We start from the raw sequence: 24878 nt of genomic DNA, 5'->3' as shown, positions 1-24878 counted from the left end.
AATCCCAGGAAATCTAGCTTTCTACCATCATCAGAGTACTCTCTGGCCACAGAACTTGCTTATTTTCTGTACATCACGTCTTTTCAGTACATCAGGCTTTGCAACTTGTGACATTACACAGACAGCTGTGAATAGTGGGACACGCAAAACAGGTGTACTGTAGGGTCCGGGAAATTAAATATTGATGAACAAAGTAATGGTTCTCCCAATGAATCTATAAATTCATAAAGACAAGGCATGGGATGCAGTATAATGTCTTAATGCAGTCCCAGCTCTTTTAAAAGAGGGAAAAATTGAGGATAAATGAGTTCATAAAATTGTAGCACTTTGCACTGATAGGCCATAGGTCTGAAAAACCTCCTCCTGTGTTATCAAATTCAGTTTGCTGCCACTGGAAGCTCACACACCTCCTTTCCTGAACTTTGCAAGCGCTGTCGCGTAAATCGTCAGATTTCTTACCCCCTCTATTCTGTTTGGGCAGCTGTTTCTGAACCCAGCTGCTCTAATGATTATAAAACATCTAATTTCCAAACCAAAATGTAAAGATGGCCAATTTATACCCACCTGGATTTGTGCTAACATTGTTCTTTACCTTAAACAGCTTTTTCCCCTCTCCCTGATATTTACTCCTTTCCTATTTCTAGAAAAAAAATATTCTTTTTTTTGCTCAGCTTGTTTGCTAGATAACAAATCACAGTCTTTTCTTGTTTAACACTTCCGTGTTCCCTGATCATCCTGGCAAGACTTTTCTGCATCTGTCCCGGATGAGTGTCCAGAGTTGTACACATTACTGCAGAGGGGTCTGAACTAATGTCTTCCACATTATCATTACAGCTCCAATTCCCCAGTTCCACAGAAAACAACTTGGCCTATAGATCCCAGATCTACTCCCCTGTACCTCCCTGCTGCCTCACAGTGTCACCCAGAAGTGTCCCCAGGTCCTACCTCTTGGTGCACTTGGAAATCTCCAACCACCAGAGAAGGTTATGGCACTGGTTTTGCTAAACATTCCCATCAATTTTCTCAACAGGCAAAATGACACCCATCTAAGTGAAGTGCATTATTTAAAACAACTGTGCAGACGAGTATTCCTTGATTTCACCGTGATCAAAGGCAACAGTATAAGTAAGTCCTTCTCATTCACAGAAGTAATTCTTGATGTGGAATGGCTTCATTCATACTGGAAAATAAAGTGTGCTGAATCATTCATTATTCATTATGCAGTCCACAGGGCAGGCAGTGCAGCTGGGCTCACGTCCAAGCAAGCAGACTCTCCTACTCCCAATGGTCTGGTCACACTGAAACTGTCTCTCGGGAACTGTCCTTTACCTTGTCACCCTCAGATCTCTCACGGGCATTGCTTTGGAGATCGTTAGTGAGACAAGGGTAAAACCATGCAAGCAACCACACTAACAACCAAAGAGTGTGCACAGTCACAGGGCAACACGTGGACCCAGGCCATAACCACGTTTCGCACACCATTAACAGCGTAGCTTTCACGTGGACCTGTAATAAAGAACAAAAGAGCCCAAGGAGAGAGCCCAAGCAAGTTGTTTAATTGTAGCTCACTCCCTGACCATGTTCTGGACAAACCTACAGCAGAGGTGACTGCTTGTAAACTGGAGGTTGGATTCAGTGGCCCAAACATAGATACTTTCCTTTGAACTGCAGCTGCTGATCCAGAAGCATGCAGGACTCCTGCAGGTCCTCTGACCCATCTAACAGCCCCACACAAATGTCTCAGATATCCCGAAACATCTCAAATTGCACCAGGTGCTAAGTTAGGCAACCAAATTTTTACCCTACCTTCTACTACAGAATTACCAGGCTACCAGAACCCTGTGTTCAAGTTTTAGGAACTGGTGTAGGTCATCTAGGATGGCTCAGCCAGCTCCAAGCACAAGCACTTACTGTTTTTGTACAGAAAAAAGGTTTCACTTTGAGGCAGCACAAAGAGGGAAGATTTCAGGAGAAGGCAGAACCAGCACAGCCACGCAGAAGGAAAGCCTGCAGGAAGGTGAGGGCTGAAATGTCAGCAACAGAGACTTCGCCCAAGGGGTAAAACTGGACTTTCTCCACTCAACGCACAATGTTTCAAAACCATGGTAGAAATGAAACCTGCTTATGGATATATTTTGTGCTTTTATGCTCAGATATGGAATTATTTCATTTTCGTCTTTTCTACCATGAGGAAATTCCAAAAGTACAAGTTGAAATGGAAAAACATACAGTGGCATTTTACTGCAAGTTGCATTTTTATAGTGAACCAGCAGCATTAGTAAACATTGCAGAGCTTTCTGAGGGGAAGATTTCACAGCCCCTCCGTGCTCTACCTCATTACCTTTTCATTTTGTTTTGTTTGCTTTTTTCTGTCAGTATAAACATGACGCATTGTCAGGCATACAGCAGGTCGGGTGATGACATTTTTTAATGCTCACATAACAACCTGACCTCCTGCTCACATTCACTAAAAAGAAAATAAGGAAACCCCCTGTTTTAAGTTCTAAATGCTAACTAGGTTCTATATTTGATTTGTTTTTCCTTCCCAGCAACACTAATTTCAAATTGAACTGCTGACTCAATTAGCAAAATGTTGAAGTTGTTGAGACCTTGTATAATATTATGTCCCATTAACAAAAAGGAAGCCAGTAGTGTTTTTATGCCAGTAACTAAATCCAGCACCAGCATTTTAATGGGCTACTTTAATTAAACAAATTAAATTAATGATGGCCTCTGCAGAATGATGAATTGCACTATTTAATATATCATTGCTACGTGCTAATCCCTTTGAATATTATCTCCAAACATTGATCAATACATAGACACATAAGTCATAAACTGGCTGATCTCAAGAAAAAAAAAAAAAAAAAAAGCAAAAACCGGTGTAAAAGAAACATTAAAAAATGTAAATATAACAATGCTCCACCTACAATCAATACATCATGGACTCTAACAATGATAAGAAAGAACCTTTGAGTATGCATTATCCTAGTAGCAGTAGTATGAACTATATATATTGAGGTGGCAGCCAAGAAAGCAAATGGAAGTTGAGAACATGAGCATGGTGCCATGCATGTAAAATGAAAGCCATGCTGGGCCCGAGGAACTTATATCAGTATGTAATTTATAACCTGAATAAATCAGGTGTCTGCACAATTGCAAGCAGCCCTCGGACTTTCAATTTTTGTTGTTTGTCTTACATCTTTATTGATCATAATCAGTTTCTTTCCAGCACCATTTTAGGAAAAGATCTTCACCTCCTCCAAGTAACTGCTCAGGCTTCCCCCCCTCCCCTCCCCCCCCCCCCTTGATGTGGCATCTCCTACAAGCAGAATTCACGTTCCACCTCTCCAAAGTGGACCAGAGGGTCTATGATTGCTCTGGGTCAAACACTGGAAAATGTAGGATGATCTCAGCTCCCAAAGAAATCAGTTACTGTTGAAGTCAGAGCAACGAACAGCACCATTACAAGATACTTGGACATTTGAGAGAAACCAGGTGCCATCTACAGTGGGTGCCCTCTGCAAGGGAGGGGGAGGACTCAGATAACTTTCACATCTTTTAGAGATATTTAACTTTTTTTTTTCACAGCTACCTTTAGAAGGACAGTGTGGAATTCAGCAAACCAATATGACCTCTAGGCAACTCAAGGGACTCAAGTCAGATGCTTATTCAGTTTAAAAAGCAATGAAGCCTCTCACTGCTGGCTGCTTGTAGACAAAAAGAAAAAAGAAAAAAAAAAAAGTAGTTTATAAGGAGGACTATTAATAATAAATAGAAATGAAATGTCCTTAAAGATGTGAGACTAGGATGGGATTTCCATGCAACTGGAAGAGGCTCCACACAACAGATGGGAACAGGAGCAAGACTAAGGGCAGAACAGGCATTCAAGCAGCACTTTAAAATGGGGATATAACCATAGATAAAGGAGACTGGTAAAAGGTCTTCCTCTTCTTTTGGCATAATTTTCTGTGATTTTTTTCTAATAAAGCCTAATTTGTGTTATTGTAGAACAGCATCAGAGCGCCACAGACAACAGTCTACAACTGAGTTTTAGAGAAGATATCATGGCATTGACAGCTACTTACAACAGACTGAGGGGGATATGATATCTGACACACTGATAAAGACTCAAGGAAAGATTATATAGGATTAAGTGGGAATAACTGACAAAATGGAAAAGATGCAAGATACAAACGCAGCTAGATAATACAACCACACAAAGTATAGCAGGCATGCCTGAAGATGCAAAATGTTGTTCAGAGAAGACAAAACACTTGGCCTTAGCTTCCCGAAATTCTGAGCATTAAAGAAAACAGAACAAAAAAGGAAAAAACAGTTTTCAAAGAAAAGGAATAAAAGAAGCACGGACATGAAAAGGACTTGTTCATCTGCTATAAAAAAGCCTATTCGGAGTTCTCTAAAGTACCTCCAACACTAACTTTACCCCACCAAGCTAGTAGCAGTCTCTCTGTAGACATGTCAAAGCCCAGTATTATCCGTGAACTCACACACCAACACTGGCACGTGATGCATGCCCTTCGTTATACCAGATACAGAGAACAGGAGTGATATTAATTTCCAACAACCTTTCCTCTCACATTTGCCAAGTTAATATTAATTTTACTAGAGAATCCTAGCTCCTACAGGCTTAGTCTCCCGTATACGAACTGTTCTAAAATAAATACATCTTTTTAATGGTATAACATGATAACATTGACTCTGAACACAAGACGTTTCATAGCAGCAATGCCCCACGGTAGGCGGTGGCACACGAGCCATGACATTGCGATGTGAATGACAATCCTCACGGGTTTTTCAACCAAGAAAGACAAATCATATTCTGATTCCATTACATAAGGAATTTTTAAAAAATGAAGAAGTGGGCTCTGTATTTTATGGAATTCACTGTAGCTGAAGTGAGCCAGCTCAGAATCCCGGTGTTTATACCTGGGGGGGGCAGAGGAGCAAAGAAGCTACAGATGATATGGCAGGATGCTAATTCAGGCCTCTTAATGAATTCAGAGCTAGAACAAATCAAAGAAGAACTGTGCTTAAAATAAAAAAAAACCACCAAGCTACAGGTGTAGATTGTGAACCGGCATTATCCTCTCTTGTTTAAGAAATGACATGGTAATTCTGATGACAAACTATGTTATAAATAGACACTTAATTATAATATCTTAGGTCTGGCATCTGCTTTTTCACCATCTGAAAGGCAGAAGCCAAGGACCATTTGCTGTAAAATTGGAGGCCTAAACAAGACAAAAGGAAACATAGAGTGAAGTTCAACCAAACCCGCAATCTGCTATTCTTCACACCCTCCACTTGACTATTGTCCTTCAGCCACTTCACACTGGAGAAGGAAGCAAATGCCCCTGGTCCCAGACACCCCGGCAGTTGCCGGCCGTGGGAGCCACCTACTCTGGGGGCAACCTCTCCGAACACATCCCAGCCCACTGGCTGAGGGCAAAGAGCCGTCGTGCACCTGAATCCAGCCACTTTGGGCTTTTTCTTCCTCCTCTCCCCACCCGGTCCACGGGTCCGCTGGCTACAGCAGCTACCATAGAAACCAAAGTGCTGCTCTGCAGCACACGGAGCAGATGTCACGCGAAGTAAGATGAATGCGATGTGGCGAGGGGGGGGGGGGGGTGGCAAGAGGAGGAGGAGGAGGGAAAGCAGCATCACACGTTCAGAATTAAATGTTCCCACCAGAGGGAGTGAGTCATTTTTGAAGTAAGTGCAAAGCTGCAATATTTTTTTCCTACGCTCTCAACGTGCATCCGCAAACACGGACGTACAAATAAATGTGCTTTCATCTCTTTTGCACAGGTGCTCGAGTCACCCGTGCTCTGCTCTCTAATGAAAGCTGTGATTTTCTCGTGATGCTAAATTAATGCCTGACCTAAAACAACTATCTGAGCCAGAACTGTGCTGTCATTTCAAAAATGCCCTGTAAAGCTTTTTCCCTCCCTCTCCTTCCAGGATAGTGCAGAAATATGACATTGTATAAAGTCAATTTATATTAGACAGGCATTTTACGGCAAAAAGTCACTCCATTTTTAAGACTAACAAGCCATAATTCGGTCGTGCATTGCATTTTAACTCAAAGTAAAAAACAGTAACAACCAGCCTGGAGCAGTGTTTGATTTTTCTCTAATCTTACCGTTCGAAATTAATATCTTTGCCTCAAGTTTTGTTTTGGATTTTTTAATTCACAAAAGGCCATTCTTAATATTATGATCTTTTTCCAACATAAGCATTATTCCCCCTTCTTCCTACCCTCAGTATGTCTCGTACGTATCTAATTCACTTTGCCTAATGCACCTTCTTGATATATTTGTTGAAACATTATCTTGTAAAGAAATCGGGGGAGGCAGAAAGTCACATTCTTTCTATTTGCAAATTGAGAATTAGATTCCATTGATTACTGTGGTCTCTATCCAGTGCCAAGCACTGAGCATGACAACGGTGAAGAGTTCACTCTGAAAGGTGCTGAGCGCTTATCATGTCTGTGGGTATTAATGCAGCTGAAGATGCTCGGCAAGTTCAAGATGCAAACCCATGAACTCTCATGGGCCTTCAACATCTCTGCACCTGCAAGTGGACCTGTACACACACAGTGATCCTCCCCTGTGGATGCCAATGAAGATTTCCACTCCAAGATGGAAGGATAATTTACAAATAAATTGGATGAAACATTTGCCAAGCCCTCCTTCAGCTGGACTCTGTGATGAATTCACAATTATACACAGCAACGGCAGCAGAAAATGATGCCTAAAAAATGATGTCTACTTCTCTAGACTGTATATATTTAAATGATGGGCCATCATGTATGAGTGTCCCTCCCAAAATTCACTTGGTAAATAATACTCATACAGGTAACGCGCATCTTCCTCTTTTCCGTAGCAAAATATAAATTCCACAGAATCCCTTGTTGTCATCATTTACAAGCACCACCAGGATAATTCTGCTTTATCTGATTTATGAAACAGTCTTCTGTGGTTTACACAAATGTGGACAAACAACTTTAGGACACTCAAATGACAAGAAACCTGATGGTTTGGCGTTGCACACAAAGAGAAAGGAAAACAAGCTCCTGCATTTCTTGCCATTGCAGACGTGCTGCGAGGCCACCAGAGGGCAATGAAACAAATCAGGTTTTCCTCCAGCCCTGTTAAATCCCCTAATTTCCATCTGAAGGTTTTTCCTATAATAATATATCATGGGATAATGGGGAAATTTATTTCCTATGATTGTTGGCTCATAAAATAGCAACCACGTATGTATAATGGCAAGAAGAGTTGGATGAAAAATAATCATCCAAGATATAATTAGCTGATTGAGATAAAAATAAAAAATAGTACAGAAAGTAAAAGGAGGGGCATGATATTAAAAGTGCACATTTGTGTGTGTACGTGGAGCAGGAGAAGAGACGCTACAATCCCTCACTGGAATTTTCTAACTAACACCTCTTTTTTCAGAATTTTTCTTGGGTGTTTTAAGCTTTTACCATGAAACTTTACCTTTTGGGCTGAAAGTTGCCATCGAATTGTACTTGCTGGAGACAATTAATTTTCCAAATTTTCTAGGATAGCTCTTCAGCCATTTCTGAGAAATACAACCAGGGAAAATAATGTATTTTCCATATTAAAAAAAAAAAAAAAAGTGGGACACTTTCTTAAAGGAATGCAAAAATTGAGCCTTGAAGTTTGCAGTTGGGAGTCCTTCAACATGAAGAACTGGCTAACAAAGCCAAAGCTGTCTAATTTTTCAACTTTTTAGAAAAATGCAGTTTTCACACAATCAGTGTATGGTTAGTATTGAATATTCTAAAAGAGGGAATGAGCACTGGTTTCCTGCAGCACTTCAAAAGGGACAAGTACGACAACAGACGCAACACTGTGCCAATTTGTACTTAGTTAAAAACAAAAACAAACAAAAAAATGAAACGACATTCAAATGGTAAGGAATATAATTAGTGCCAATCAACGTGTTTTTGTAGAAAACAGGTCAAATAGAAACCCAACATCTTTGTTTGATGAAATTACAAGTTTAGCTGACAAAGGAAACTTTGTAGCTACAATACAGTTAACATTTCATGTTTGATTCAATGCCATATAACTATTCTAATTAAAAAAAAAGTGCTGCATGGTATCAATACAAAAAAATGGTAACTGGAATAAGATGGCCTTTCACCGGAATTGTTACGAAGCACAGTGATCAAACCTTAGAAATAATTATAAAATTAGTGCTGGTAAAACTAGAAGATCGCATGAAGGTCAGAGTTACAGCAAATGTTGGTAATGCCGGGGCGCTCACACTGCACAATTGAGACCATAATAACATAGTTAAACCCCAAATTCTGCATCTACGAATGTGAAATCCAAAAATTTTACATCCAGGAACAAAGGATAAAGGCACATCTACAGAAACATGTGTATAAACAGCAGTGTGCCCGGGGAGGTAATTTGACCTTTATTTATGTCACTAAATTTATTCTGTGATATTGTATCCAGTTGTGGTATCCATTTTTTCCCATAAAAAAGAAAGCTGATTTTAGGAGATAAAAACTTCAAGAAAGTTGAAAACCAAATTTAAAGAAGCTTTTTAGTGAAAGTCACTGATATGAGAACATTGATACATAAAGCTACAATTTCAGCTACACACATTTCCTGATAAAAAATTATTAGCTGAATAATATTGACTATTCTCCTGAAGAGACGGTGCATCCATGGCTTTCACTGTCAGTCACCTGCTGTTACAAATATATACCTTCACCTAGTTTAAGCTTCTGGCTACGGGTCTTCATTATACCTTTCCCTACTAGCTTACAAAGTGCCTTTATGTGTAAAAGACTTTTCCTTCTATGAACACCTTAAATACAATTCCTTTAAAAATTGAAAAAGATGTGGTTTAACTGCGTCACCTAAAAATAACCAAAGCAAAGGAGAAAGGAGCAGCCAGAATGGGAATATATTAACCTTAGTCAGTCACAGAAAGATGGTTGCTTGGGGAAAGGTCAGGACCGAAAACTACAGAGCAAAAAGTCCCGGGGGCTGGGAGCACTGCGTCACTGAAGATGATTTCTCAGTCTTTGATGACACTTTCCGCAGTGGCCCAGCCACACACCTACATGGTCCTGCAGTAGGAGGTATCTTAGGATGCTTTAGGCAGCAGGAAGAGGGAATATATTTTGCCCACCTTGATATATTGGGTAGTTAGATTTACTTTTAGACCTTGGGACTAAATGGCATGTAATAAACATCAGCTAGAAAAAATACAAGCTTATCTTTGTCTGCAAAGATAAAGAAAATAAGATTTTTTCAGAAACATAGGCCTGAGGAAGAAAGTGGAACATCTGAAGACTGAGAAAAATGTGGAACTAGGTAGAATGGGATGTAGGACAAGGTCAAATGATAGAAGATCCTGGAAAGCAAAAGAGCCAGGAAACAATGTGGGGAAGAAACAAACCACAAATAAAGGCTGAAATAAACTTGGGAGTGGGAAAATGATGAGAGAAAGGCAGAAGAACTGATTTTTTGCATCAGCTCAGTGGAGAGCTGTAACGTGGGCTTTGCTTGATCTTGCTTGTCAGCACTGCATGGTGTGAATGCAGACAGTCATCTAGCTGGTACTTCACCAGTAAGGCTCGTAAGCCCTGCAGCATAAGATGACAAAAGTGCTAGCTACAGAGCCTCTGAATAAAATCAAAGTCATAGAAGCAGAGATTCCTGAACGGAAATTTTTGTAAAATAGGACTGAACTCAGGCAAATCCCATCCGTCCATGTCCTCAGACACATGCAAATATTTAAGGATAGCAGCATCACTCCAGCATGTTTCCTCCTTTGTGTTTTACAGCAGCTCTTAACAACATACCTTTATATATTCTTATATGCATGCGTTCAAATGATTTATATACAGGCTTAAGCCCATTGATACGCCATTGAGAAAATACTTATGTTAGTATCTGTTGTAACACCATGCTTTCTTGGGAATTATGGATATGCAGTAACACAAAGAGAAATGTCCTGGCTTTTCCTAGCTGGGTTGGTTTTAACGTTTGCAATCTTACAAAGCTCTAGCACAAGACTGATAATACAGTTGATGCTATTGCCCATAAACCAAAAAGCCCATTCTGACCTCTTTTTGCAATCTAGACCTTCCTGAAATCAGTACACGTCCTGGATCTAAAAGAAAAAAAGATTAGTCTACAAGCGATCTATGGAAGTCAATAAAGGAGAAAAAGGTCTTGATGCAAAAAGATCACAAGATCAAAACACACATGACAATGTTGCTTGCTAAAGCATGCTCTGATTCTTCTTTCCAGGAAGTATTGACTTGTTTTCCCAAAAGCTAAGAGCTATATTTGACTGAGTGGCATACTTCAAACAGAAAATAATATACAGAACTCTCTGACAATTCACTGGGTAACAGAAATGCTGAAATTAAAGAACCTCCTAGGCCAGATTTTTATCTCAACTGCATTAGTGGAAATCCAAAGTAATTCCATTGATTCTAATGGTGTTGCTCTGGATTTGCAGCTGTACGGCTGATCTGCACCACTTCCTGTGAGAAAATCTTGAGAATTATTTCAGCAAATGCTAACATCAGTTAGAAATCAACCTCATCAGGGCATGACAAAAACCTCATCAGGGTATGACAGTTGTTGATACATGCTGTAGTACATCTGGGTATCAAATTGTTTGAACCAGAGTGCTTAAGTGGCCACTCCTATGCCCATATTTAGATACCCAAGCAGCATATTTTATAAACGCTGAGTATCTGTTGTTTCCATGTGTGAGCTTTGTGGAGCTCAGAACTTTTTGAAGTACCATTATGTTCTTATATCTGTCTTGAAAAGCCCTGTTTCAGATAAATTTTTGGCTTTATATTTTAGAGTTGGATAAACAGTGGGAAAGCGTTCCATAAGTACTTGCTTGAATTCTGGCTTAGGCACATTTTTGTCACTGAGAAAACTTGAGGTTTGAATAGTGTTCTTTGGATCCCACAGCTTTGCACTAAGGATAAACAAACTGTTTGGATAGCAGAAGTAATGCTCCCAGACTTCACCATGCTCAACAAAATGCATGTGTCCTTTGAAAAAAATGGCTTTTTATTTCATTTTTTAATTTGTATGGAAACTATAAACCAGGCCAACCCCTCTCTCCCTCTCCAGATCAATGAGTCCCACTACAAGCCTCATCTTTCACCTGGACACGGGACAGATTCGAAGGCCAGAGCAGAATTAAGATATAACATTCTCAACACATCTTGAGAGTCAACACATCTCAAGATGATTTCTAAGTTTTCATTTCCTGGAAATTTTTGCTCAAGTCAGTTTTAAGGGCTATATTTAACACAAAGACAACAAGATCTGATAGAGAACAGCAACAGCTAATCATAAACATCTTTCTTTTGCCTTGACCTTCTTCTAGACTATTTTATCATGTCCTCACATAACTAAGGTCTTTAAGAGCTTCCTTAAGAGAAGGAACTATATCCTGTTCCCCGTAAATCACTGTGTACACTTGAACCATCATTATTAATATCATTACCTAATTTATGCTCCTGACATTTAATATGCTTGTGAAACTTTTAGAGTGTTTTAACAGATGCATAATCAAGATCACGAAATTCAAAAGCCTGAACTAGAAGCCCTCCAGAATGATCCTAGATGATATTGAATCGAACACATTTAGAGGCTGATGCAAAGGTATTTAGCTTCAGTGTGTTGGCATCACTACAGGCTCCACTATGTTGGCTTACCATTGGTATGACCTAGGAGATCTGTGCCCACCTGGAGTGGCAGCTGGAGGCCAGGTCAAATAGGGTAGGACGTCTCAAATGGCACTAGACTCCTGTAGGCCAGTCAACTTAGCCCTTTAAATCATCAGGATCAGCATGGAAATCTGCCCTGAAGATTAAGAATTCATCTGCCTAAGTATATGAAAACTTGACGTCTAAGACAAATTTAGGATGTTTTTACATTACAAGCTGAACAGAGCAAGCAATACAAAGCAGGAAATGTTTTATTTACAACCCATTCTTGGAGTCAAATTTATTTGATATTTACATTAGTTTATTGTAGGGCAATTTCTAATATTAGTTTAAATGTCCAATATCAGCGTTAGCTTGAAGCACTGGCTTCACATTCACAGTACAATAAAGCAAATGGCTTCTTTGCTGAACTCCATGACCTCCCAGATGAAAAAATGATTGTAAAATAGAAAGTATGGTTTCATAATGTTGTTCATAGTTCTAACTTCAAATGCATGATTAGCTATATTTGCAGCAGTCAAAGGGCTAAGTGAAACGCCTGGCCTTTGATCAAGTGAACAGCATATATGCAGAATCGAAAGCTAAAAAAAAATCTTGCTTTTTCAGCATTGATAAAAACAAGCAACATGTGCTGCTGCTGCATCCAGGGGAACAGAAATAGTATGCAATTGGTAGCATGCTGCACTCAGCATAGGATGGTGGCACTTCTCTACCTCAGTGAATTTCGAGAGGTGTCCATAGTCCTCCTGTGCTTTCCAGGGATGCTCATTTGTGTTTTCATATGGACATACACATCCTGTATATTTCATTGTTTCAAAATAAAGTCATCTTGGTGGTGATATCAAGATGTTTTTCCTCCCACAACATGCGATGATTTGAGATGATACAGCACAGAAATGTGGGAAAATCTATTAAGAAAGAAATGTCAGATGAACAATAATATTGAGCGAACTCCGATGTTGTATGTTATGGATGCAAAGAAAACCATAGGGCACTGATCATGTCTATCATAACAGAATTCCCTATCCAAAAGGCAGAAACAGACACAGCAGAGAATCATAAAACTTTATAAATGCCTCATATTGATGCATTTCAGCCTAAATTCAACAAAGAATGCACAAGCGGGTGGTCAGTGTTGACAATAGGACAGGTCATCTCACAGACATAATTTATTCTAAAAAACTCAAACAAGCCAACTACAGTATCCTAAGCTCATGCCATTAAAGCTTTTATCTTGTTGCCACTGTCATCAAGAAATGCTGTCAAAAGTGTGCATTAGTTTTCAGGTATCTTTCTGCTGCAAAGTGACCAGATTTTATTGGAATGACAAAGAAGTTAAATTTTTCTGCGGTTTAAGGTAATATGAAGAGTTAGAAACTGTTCACACAAAACTTCCTCATCCATAGCTGAATGCAGCATTCTCAGAGGGATGAACATAAAAAGGGTATCTCTGTAGCACAGATGAGTGATTACAAAATAAATAATGGCTTAGCTTATCAGATCAAGTTTGCTTATTTTCGTAAGAACTACCACCATCAATCAGGAATCAAGTAGCTACTATTCACATTAGAGTGAAGCAAAGATAATTCGATACATAAAGCTCTGAAATAGACATAATTTGAAGAGGCGTAAGCAGGTGTTATTTTTTTATCAACTCTATTGTATTGCTTTAATAACAACAACCTAGTTTTTAAAAGAGCTATTTAACTTTTCCCAGCCAAAAAGCACGTGAAAAACTGTCTCCCAGCCAAAGCATGTTCTAAACTCACACAGCATGTCACATAAAACCACAGCTGAATGTTGTAAATCCACTCCACAAGTCCACTTCATGCAATTAAAACTCAGAACTGTCAATCCTGTAGGTCTGTAAATAGCCTTTCCTCCAGCCTTGACAAATCCAATCCTGACCACTTCATTTCCTTGCACATTGTTGCTCCAAAGCTCATTGCACTGGTCAGGAAACTTCAGTTTTTAAATGCCTTTTCTGTGATACCAAATATAAAGCTTTTGTTTTTGCAGCTGAGGGTTTTGCTGGTTTGTTCCCACATCATCCCACAGCGAGCTTATGGAAGTTTCATGGTATCTGTCAGGCTGTTGAGGTGCAGAGACTGTTGCCTCATCTGCTGGCCAGTTCTGATTCAGTGTTACCCTTATCCTGCAGAATGAATCCACCCATCACAACCTGGTTTAGACCTCGTGAGGTACCTGAACTTCCCTTACAGTCACGAGAGATCAGGGTGTGCCTAAAATCAGCTACTTAAACATAGGCATTTAGAGCTATTTGAGGTGCCATGGGTATTTCAGATATCTACACAGGACAGTCCCTAAGGGATATTTGTGTGTTGTAGAGGGGCAGGTGGAGGTTGGCTGAGATATGCTAGAGCTTCCCCAACAGCACTAGGTGTGAGCAACTGAATCAGGCCCTGGGAATGTGTCCCATGGCTGAGCACACACTCCATGGTGGGTAAATGTGAACTCCTGGGTCAGTGGTTAGTTGAGTCCTTCAGAGCATAGTGCTGCTCATGCAAACTGTTAATGTTGGGTTGATGGTTGGACTGGATGATCTTCAAGGTCTTTTCCAACCTAGACAAGCACTTCACAAGGAAATAAGGGAGCTGCAACCACTGGCCAGCAGCTGGTTTTCAGCTCTCAGCTAAGATATGGTATCTGACTATCCCACCACAGAGGAACTTCATGAAAATTACCAAAGCCAGTCTCAGTTGTGTTCCCAAACCTCCTGTGAGCAAGTTCAGGATCAGGAGTGCTATCATGTAACTGTAGCCACACTGAAAGTTGGCCATTGCAAATGAACAATAGCACTGTATATCCACACTGTGCAAAATAATATTCATCCCCAGTCTTCCCATGGTCATCCATAATTTATCATGTAACTGTTCAGGGCTTTAAAAGTTAAAAAAACTAACAAAACAAAACAAGACACTCCCCCCCCCCCCCCCCCCCCCAAAAAAAAAAAAAAAATCACTGTAAAACTCATGCAAAACAAAAAACCAGAAGCAAAAACAGAGAAAAACTTGCTTCAGGTTCAGATTCTCCAACACCTACATCTGTGAAACCAACAGTACATTTGATGTTACTGGTTGAAGGATTCCCTTCTCAGCTGCATGTGAGTAAATACGCAATAAAGCACAAATATACAAATTGTACAAATATATTAACTCCTGTGGAGTTACACGAATAGGGAATTTAGTCCAGCATATTAATCTTGTTGCTTGATTCAAAAAGACATTTTAGATGTTTGGTCAAATTCATGTTCTTCAGGCCAAGCCTTTTGTTAAATTAACAGAAAATGATGTTTGACAAAATGCAAAGAAAAATGACTATTTGACTAATTCGAAGATAGTTCAGTCATTTAACTGAGAATCTTCAGACCTTCACAGAAGCATATTTGCTATGACTGCAGTGTGATACAGTCTCTCCTCTGAGCATCATATACTGTTCTCTTCAAGATCTCCAGCAAGTCTACCCACCTACAGTTTTATAGGTCCCGACATTTCCACAAAGAGACTGTGCTCTGGACTAACAGATTGTCCAATGGTTTAGTTTCAATTGCCTGGATTTTTTATATTTATACTAAACTTTAATTTTTAAATTTAATCTCTTCACCTCTACTTATAATACTTTTTGAAGTTCTTAAACATATTTCCAGGCCCCAAAGCAAGCAATTAGCATTGCTGCTTCCTTTTTTTTTCCTTTGTAATTCTGGCTTTGGTGCAGTTATTGTTTTATTTGATTTGTTTTCTCAATCTGTTGACCAGCTGGTTTAGACTTCAGAGAGGATTTCTAGGAGCATCACAATCTACTCCTGCAGAGAAACTTTCCAAGATTATAGCCCTACAGTCCAAATCATTAAAAAAAAAAAAAAAGGTATTATATTACTTCTAGTAAAACTCCATCCATTTCTAAGTAAAAATAAAGTTACTCTGTGCTTCATCTACATTTCCTATATGTTCAGTAAGAAACCACTCCATTCCAGTTTTCTGGACTTTAGTAAAGGCCACATTTTTAATGTCTTCATAAAATCTCAACATTTCTATATTCCTGTCTCTTTGAGCACTTATTACTCTCTCCAGATTACAAGAGCAAATGACAGCAACTCTCCCCACCAGTTTCTCTTGGCTATAACAAATCAGGAGCTTATTACCTGCTCACACCACCCAATGCCTCTGTCAAGAGCTCAAGACTCAATTCATTCATAATTATTCACGGAGAGGCCCTTTAGTTGCTTTGTGGAAGGATCTTCTCCTGCCAAATATTTGCTTTTGTAACAAAGTAATAGACCTGCATTTTGCTCTCCGTGCACAAAGTTTGTCGTCAGTGCTGCCCTACGCGAGCATGCAGAGATATTGGCATTTGGGGGACGTTACTTTAATATAAGCCAAACATGGAGGGGAGAGACTCAGCATATTCTTGGAGCCTGAAAACCCAGTGTTAGTGCTTGACAAAACAAATGCAGGCCTCTGATTCAGAAAAAATAAATACAAACTTCTTCCCACCCTGATTTCACTATTTGGATTATTGCCTAGATAATTCATTTGAAAACCAAATCCAGCCTAGCAACTGTCTTGAAAATTGAGTAACCTCAAGTTCAACTGTATTAAAAAACTTCAGCTTCAGGCAAAACTGATGGAACAGCTCATTCATAGTACTTTCACCAAGCCCTGGCCCTCATTTTATGTTTTTCTGATTACACTTGCATTGTGCTACAATTTACCAGCAGCACTATTGTATTATAATATATATTACCACTAGCTGACTCTGACTGTATGCATTCAGCTTCATCAACAGCTAAAGACGCATGGCTCAATGCATATTCATTGCTGTATCGCCATTTCTCAGCTGTTAAAACAGCTGCATGAATCAGCAACAAGTTTCACAACTTAAAATAGATGTAACCCTGCAGGATAGTTGGGCTCAACGCGCATTACGATTCTCACTCCCAGGCTGCTAGGAGCTAGGGACGCAGTGCACTTAACTACAGTATTTCTCCACTCAAGCATGGCGCTGCCCTGAAGGTGTAAGCTACATTAGCGTTTTGGCTTGCAGCAGAAGTGTGCTTTTGTAATAAAACTCCTGATCGTTGTCACTTATCATGCTTTGGTTCACATCCCAGAGTGGTCTTAGAATGGATGAACCCAATTCCTTTTGATGGAGCTAGACCAGACATGCACCACTGACTTCCACCTGCTAGTGGCATGTGGTTCAGAGGACCAAACTATAGCTACTGAAGAGCAAACCCTCTTGAACCGGACACAGTGTGTTCTGGGTCCTCAGTACAAACTGGTTTGTTCTGCAGATCTGCTCCTCTCAGCCCATACTGCTTGCTAAATGTAGACAGAGCTATCTGCCTTCTAAGGAGGAGCTAGCACTTCAGGGTAGCCTGTCTTGGAGGCAGGAATTCATGATATAAACCTTGGCGTTGGATGGTTTCTGTCCTCAGCAAACAGAACATTTCTTTTAAGTTAACAACCCTACCTGTCTTTATGAAAAAAAATCATCTAGCAAACATAAGATTTCCTGTTGGGAGGCCATTCTTAGCTCTCTTCCAAGTCCTCAGCTCAAAAAAAAAAAAAAAAAAAATCTTAGAGCACATGCACAATTATCCAGTGAGCAAACAAATAAAGTACATTTTGTCTTTATTCATTTGCTGTGCCAAAAAACTCTAGAGTCACTCATACATGCTGCAGTCATTGTACTTCTATTCGCTAGTCCTCCCCCCGTTTGGTGTATGCACCACTGCTTATCATGAAAAAAATCAAGTGTTGTGCCATCCCCACATGTTTTTATCTGTCATTATCAGGTGCATAGATATGCATGCATCACTGCCAGAAGAGCTTGGTATTTATTTTAAATTACTGCAATAATAAGGAAAGTGGTTGCATTACGTTTACATTAAAATAATGCAACGCAAAACATTTAATATGAAAAGGGATTCCTGAACATATTGTTTGCTCAGTATGTTTCCCATGCAACCATTCTACTGCTACTGCAATACCACAGTAGATATTGTAGATATTGTTGTTAATAACACATAGAAACCACATATCCTCTAGGAATTTCAGTACATATTTGCTGTGTTTCCTTAGTTGGCAACATAGTCCCTTCCTTCCCCCTACTTCAGCGCAAAAACAAACTCTACATGTGATCACTTACAGAGTTGTGCCTAATTATATAAATGTACTAATTATACACACTTTTCAAATGGTGATAGACTTCAAAGTAGGTACATTTTAAATTGTGCCATTAAGAAAATCTATTTGATGATGGAAATTTCTGTAATATCATACTGCAATCTCCTACATCGTAATTTTGCTTTCAAGTCCGTATTAATTTGATGAGAAATAACAGCAGAGAATAATAGAGTTAGGAAAGCAAACGGAAAGCTGTAAGATTTACAGTGTGATATCGGTCAGCAGATGCTAACAAAAAGATTAAAAACAATTTGGAAAAGCAATGGATCTAAGGTAAACAATGAGTAGAAGAAAATCTGCATGATAAATATGAATACCGAACCTTCAGAAACTACTCTGTTAACAAAGATAAACACCTGCAAGACTGACTTATCCCCATGTGTTCAGCTACTCATGAGAAAATATATATGTCATTGAACACTTAATTTACATGCACAGTTATCACACTGCTAGGAACGACTTGCAAATTAGTTCCTTGCAGTTCAGAGCATCTCTTCGCATGCAAACGAACGCCAACCGCATGTACAAACCAGCCCTACAAGTGCACACGTAGCTCAGTCCACCAACGTCAGACAAACATTTATGAAAACCAAACTGCCACACAAGACTTCAGCACGTGCACCTCCTTTTCGGACCTTGGTACGTGCCTCTGGCTGCGATACCCTCACTCTTCAAAACACAGTTCTTTAACATTAGATACTCACCAAAACCCCTGGTTCTTCAGCATAATGCTTTAGTGAAGCCATAGAGTAAGTGAAAGGTGATATTCTTTTAGCACTACTTCATAGTTACTCTGTCTATTGCCTTGATGCCCCAGATTAGTAGTTTATTTCATGAAAGTTAAAAGAATTTATATATCTCGGCTGTAAAATCTAGATCTTGCATTGACAAGATCATTAGGCAGATCAGACAGCAATTACAATGCAGCAACGCTATAGGACACTAATCCCTCTGCCTTTAGTTAAATAATAGCTTATGTGGCAGGGAAGAGACAGAATCCATCTTCACTGAAAATAGGACTGTGTATAGAAAGGGAAATGTTCGATCTTCCCTCACACAAATCCTAGTGTCAAAACAAATAGTCTTACTAAGTCACGGGCTGTCACATTTAATCAAAGACATTTATGGAATGGCTTGATAGAAGCATCTTATAAGCAGCAGATGGGTGATCCTGAGTTACCAACCTCAAATATTGATCAGGACTTTCCCCCAGCATTCAAGAACTCTTGGGTCTGAGATTTTGGGTACACCCTTCAGAGTATGGGGTCCAGATATGCTTTAAGATCACAGACTTCTGCTCTGGCATACCCACATAAAAAAAATCTCTAGAAGAGATTAAAAATATCTCTGCACAAGTAACTATTTTTCTTTCTGCATAGTTATAAAATGACTCACAGACAAAAAAACATTTCATAAAAGTTAGACTTTAAAGCAAATATGATGCAAGTTCAGTATTGGAATGAGGAGCTCCAGCAGCAACACGGAAACAACGCACAGTATGAGAAGTGATTTTGTGCAAACTGGTGATGTCTTTGACCTCTGCTCATACATGAAGTAATTCCATGCCCTGCCCAATGTTACCTTTTGATATTCTTCCTTAGATCTCAAGGCAGCTTCCATCTGTTCCTGAGAAAACGTGTAGATGGCCGAGCGATACTGTGTGCCAAAATCATTACCTTGTCGCATTCCTGGGGAGAGAGAAAACACAGCACACCATGAGGATCATCCTCTCTACCTGACTGGGCTGCAGGTGTAAGTTCAACAAACCTCAATTCAGGATGTTCCATACACCTGGGTTAGCACAGTCTCTTACAGGCGTGCTCAGTAGGTAGTTTTAGGAAGTCCAAGCCTTTCTTTGGTTAAATAGTCCTGAAGACATTCAACACTGATATCTCATTTTAAATGACATGCAAATGAAATTTAAGCATTTTGCATTTTATATTTTGGTACGTCACACAGTAGTCAAATACAGATGTAAAACCTTAAATAATCAAGCTGCAGTTACTGTAATCAAGGTACTCTTAAAATATTTATTTTGAACCATGCAAATGGTTACAAAAAAAAGTTGATTTTACCAAGTGCTTAAAAATTTTCTTGTGCCAGAGGAGTACATCTTAATGGAAGAAATGTTCAAAATACCCTTGGAGTTAACTAGCTGTTCTCCTCTATTCACAAAGCAATAATCTTGGTAAAAGACCACTACGCAGGTACTGGTGAATTAATTCTGAATTTATCAATTCCCACCATCATCACCACTAGTTATGGAGTGAAGGAATGACTCTTACAAAGCTCCCAGATCTGAGCTCCAAAGAGGACTCCAATAGAAAAGTATGTTACAGAGAGGTTTGGAGAAAGTCTGGCTGCATTAGTACTGTTATAGAGTGAGAAATGCTTAGGAACCGCAATCCTTTCATGATATTTTGAGTTTAGGAGAAGTAGAAAACAAAGGTATATATGTAAGATCTACTAAATTCTATTTGCAACATATATGTGGATAATATGGATGGCAAAAGTATATAATATTGTTTATATGTACCATTATGAAAACAAAACCCTAGTTATACATACTCAGTAATTCCTTGAAATTATACCATATACGAGTACTTTTGGTACAAGGATTAGCCCCTTTAATGCTGATATATGTAATCCCTTCGAAAGACTAGTTGTATGAAGTTGCTCATGTACAACTTCCGAAAATATGAGTTGGATTCTACCTACAAACCAAGCACAAACATAGGCTGGGCAAAGAATGGAGAGCAGCCCGGAGGAGAAGGACTTGGGGTGTTGGTTGACATGACCCAGCAGTGTGTCCTCACAGCCCAGAGAGCCAACTGTTTCCTGGGCTGCATCCAGAGCAGTGTGGACAGCAGGGCGAGGGGGGGGGATTCTTCCCCTCTACTCCGCTCTCATGAGACCCCCCTGCAGTGCTGTGTCCAGCTCTGGGGCCCTCAACATAAGGAGGACATGGACCTGCTTGAGCGGGGCCAGAGGAGGCCACAAAGATGCTCGGGGGGCTGGAGCACCTCCCCTGTGAGGACAGGCTGAGAGAGTTGGGGGGGTTCAGCTGGAGAAGAGAAGGCTCCGGGGAGACCTTAGAGTGGCCTCCCAGGACTGAAAGGGGCTACAGGAAAGATGGGGAGGGACTTTTTACAAGGGCATGTAGTGATAGGATGAGGGGTAACAGTTTTAAACTGAAAGAGGGGAGATTTAGATTAGATCTAAGGAGAAATTCTTCCCTGTGAGGGTGGTGAGACACTGGCACAGGTTGCCCAGAGAAGCTGTGGCTGCCCCCTCCCTGGAAGGGTTCAAGGCCAGGTTGGACGGGGCTTTGGGCAACCTGGGCTAGTGGAAGGTGTCCCTGCTCATGGCAAGGGGTAGGAATTAGATGATCTTTAAGGTCCCTTCCAACCCAAACCATTCTATGATTCTGTGACTCTGAAATAATGGGCCAAAGCAGAGAGATTACTATCCCCTTAGGCAACTAGCCCAGATATGGTTTGGCATTATGCAGTCCTAGGCAGCCACACTGGCCAAAGGCATTGCTGCCTCTCCTCACTATCCACTCCCATTCCTTCAGGCAGCAATACTGCAAGCCAGCTTTGCTGTAGAACATTCCATAAAGTCAAACAACAATCTTAGAGAGGAGCTTTAGCATTAAAAATGATCTGGAGGTGCAGTTTTGCAACTGCAATTGCAGTTTTGCAGTTTTTGTCTTTCATACCTTGTTCCCAAGTTTGCATTCAAGAACATAACTTTTTGCTTTGCTGTAATAAAATGTATTCACTTTGGGTTTATCTGGTGTTGTATAAGAACTTGGGTGAGTGAAAATCTGGAATTTCTGAGCCAGACTCAGAAGCAGATTCCTTTCAAGTGCCTGCAACCCAAGACAAACTGGGAATCATCAGGATTTTTCTTTTGACTGCCACCAGACTACAGAAGCCCCTTTGAAGATTACCATCAACTCTCAGGACTATGGAGATGAAATGGAAAAAAACCTGATACCCCCCTGGCAAAGGGCAGAGGGTAGAGAAAGAGCCTGTGATACCCAGGGGGGAGAAAGATGCTATCAACATAATACTACTCATTAAAAGATGTAACTTTTATCCCTCTTGTACTTTCCAAGGAAACAGAAAAATGGTTTAATGGATAGTACAATAAATAAATGAAATCTGGCTGAAATATTTATGAACTAAAAGATGCAGAAATATTTTAAAAGATGCATTTGGACAAAAATTCCATTCAGTGGCCAACAGTATACATGAGACAACATGACTCCAAAAAATGTTATGCAGTTTTTTTGATTATTTCGGTTACTTTTTAACTGCTAAAATGTTACATCATTACACATAACAACAACAACTATGTTCTTCATCAATACTTAATAGTGTGGTCTGCAAGGCAGAGAATATTTTGCTCATTTCTTTGCAAGTTATGCTCTTGCAAAGCCAGTGCTGCTGAATAGTCAGGCATAAAATGAATACAGGCCAGTAAAGCATTAGTTTTGCCAGGATATGTTAATGCTGATTGATGTCTGAGCTTAAGCATTAGCATTCTACAAATCTATTTATTGCTTAACAAACTACTTAACAACCGGCTAGGGAGTAGATTACAAAAATCTCTATAAATGGAGGATCACTATATACTATGCCAGTTTCTAGAATGCAATTCACGAGTATGAGTTTAGCATGAGCTCATGTGCACGGTGCTCTGAGTGAGAACTTAAACAAGAGTATTTAATACATGCATGTGCCACCATTACATAGTAATAGGGGAGCAGTCAGCTTAATTAATTTATTGAAGAGAAGGTTAAGAGGAGAACTGACTCTGATTTACAAATACGTATATAGAGAAATAACCTGAGAAATAAGGCTCTTTAGTCTCGCCAAAATCGTTTAACTAGGTAGAGCAATTGAAAGCCAAAATACACAAAATCCAGATGGGAAATAAGGCAACGCTCAAACGGTGAAGAGCATTTCTGACTGGAACAATGCACCTAAAGCCATACCCCTTTCCTGAGGGCTTCACATCAAGGATATATATTTTCCCCAAAGATACACCAAAGCTAAAAGAGCTGTACAAGGTCCGTGATGAAATCATAAAGTTAAGGAGGAGGTCAGACTGTGCAATAATAATTGCACTCGAGTGTCGGCTTGCACTCTTAAACCATTCACTAGCTATGAAGAAGACTGAACAGGTATTGTAAGTATTACCCCAAAGAGTAGCTTTAATGTGATCAATCATCTAAGCTAAAATGTCATTTATTTTTACTTGTTAATTAAATTAATTTGTACCTAAATCTCCCACAATAAGTAGCTAATACGTTATCTAAGCCACAAAGACTACAAGATAATAAAATCAAATAAATTCCATGTGTACAGCCAATTGCCACTGTTGCTATTGTTATTTGTAATAACTCACATGTACAAACTTACTTCTCAAGGGTCCATCACTGATTTTTTAAAACCCTCTGGCAAGTCTTACTTATTGAGATTCACTGACTCAATGAGTAGCAAACAAGGCAAGAAATTCAATTTACTAAATCAGTGTGGTAGGATGACTGAGCTTAACAATCTTGTCTTTGTCTGAAAGAGAGTCTACTAAATAAAAAATTACCTCTGCTTGGCTATCTAAAAATTCCAAAATGTCATCTGTAGTTAACTTTCCATTTGTGAAATGTCTTTCTTATTTTGTCTATCATGACATTCTGTCTCTTTGTGTTAATATAACACCACAGTTATACACATTAAGCTTCAGATAAGAATGCAAAAATATAAATAACTCATTTAATAAAGATGGTAAACATATTGGAAGATATTGTGTACTGCTAAATCAAAAGCCATTCTTACAATGGATTGTCAACATTGCTGCCATTGATTCTAGCTACACCGGATGCACATTAGACACCAAAAAAGTTTTCTGTTGAGACAACAACCCAACCTCTGATCTTCTGTGCACCAAAATAGTTCCACTGAAGTCAAGAAATACATTCTAAGTTTATAATAATACAACTGAAACCACAAATAAACTCTAGAGGCTTCAAGTTATTCACCTTGCCTACAAGGTCCCAGGTAATCAAAGAGAACTTAAACACATGTGTTAAACACCCTTCAAACCCAGTATCTATTGCAAACTGTGATCAGACATTACAAAAACATTGAGACTTAGAAGGGCTTTGAATGACCACAATTTTTGTTACATTTCATAGAAAAATGAACAAAGCTCTTGACATTATAGATTGGATGGATTAAAGCAATATTTAATATCACTAATGGATGCATTTCAGGATCAGATTTCCCATAAAAATTCTCTACAAAGACTAAGACATTTGCACTCTAGAAGAAGAAAGTTATTATTTTCAGCTGTGTCAAACTCCAATTTTAAGAAATACATATGATTTTGCTTTAATTTCAAATCAAACCAGTGAATCAGGTTTGTCTAAATCTTCACTCCTGGAAGAAGGAATAATTCCTACAGAACATCAGCTTTACATCTTCAGAGCAGCTGGAACTTCTAGGCAGGGAAATGCTGATTGCCTACAACTGTTCTTCTGCAAGATGTCTTAAAGTCACTCTCTGTGCAAAGCCTGACAATTTAGGGATAGAATTTAGGGGAAAACCAGGAGATAACTCTTTTCTTCAAGGATATAATGTATGTGGAAATCTGTCAGTAGGGTCTGAGCCTCCTTTTCATTCCAGGCTGAGTTGATAACCAGGTTGCTTTGTAAAGATGTTAACAAAATATTTGAGAAATGAGGTCTCTGACAGGAAGAAAGAACTTCACCAACTCTTTCAGAAACTTTGCAATAATAGAGTGAAATAACACAGAAAAAGCTTCTCTGCAACTGTAATGACCAGCAGATACACTTTGAGTGATTTGAAGCCCGTTTC

General features: G+C 39.4%; 1 protein-coding gene across 2 annotated transcripts in view; it reads right to left on the bottom strand.

The window, feature by feature from the left end:
• The window catches only part of MSRA (methionine sulfoxide reductase A), a 292651-nt gene that overhangs the window by 73690 nt on the left and 194083 nt on the right, over nucleotides 1-24878 (bottom strand). For both annotated transcript variants that reach the window (XM_074861326.1, XM_074861325.1), the window contains one exon: nucleotides 19573-19679. In XM_074861326.1, coding sequence (XP_074717427.1) covers nucleotides 19573-19679 — 107 coding nt within the window. The remainder of the gene's footprint in view (nucleotides 1-19572; nucleotides 19680-24878) is intronic.

The sequence above is a fragment of the Strix uralensis genome, chromosome 3 (assembly GCF_047716275.1).
Source record: "Strix uralensis isolate ZFMK-TIS-50842 chromosome 3, bStrUra1, whole genome shotgun sequence".
Taxonomy (NCBI): domain Eukaryota; kingdom Metazoa; phylum Chordata; class Aves; order Strigiformes; family Strigidae; genus Strix; species Strix uralensis.
The sequence above is the reverse complement of the archived record's forward strand: the minus strand, read 5'-3'. Positions and strand labels throughout refer to the sequence as shown.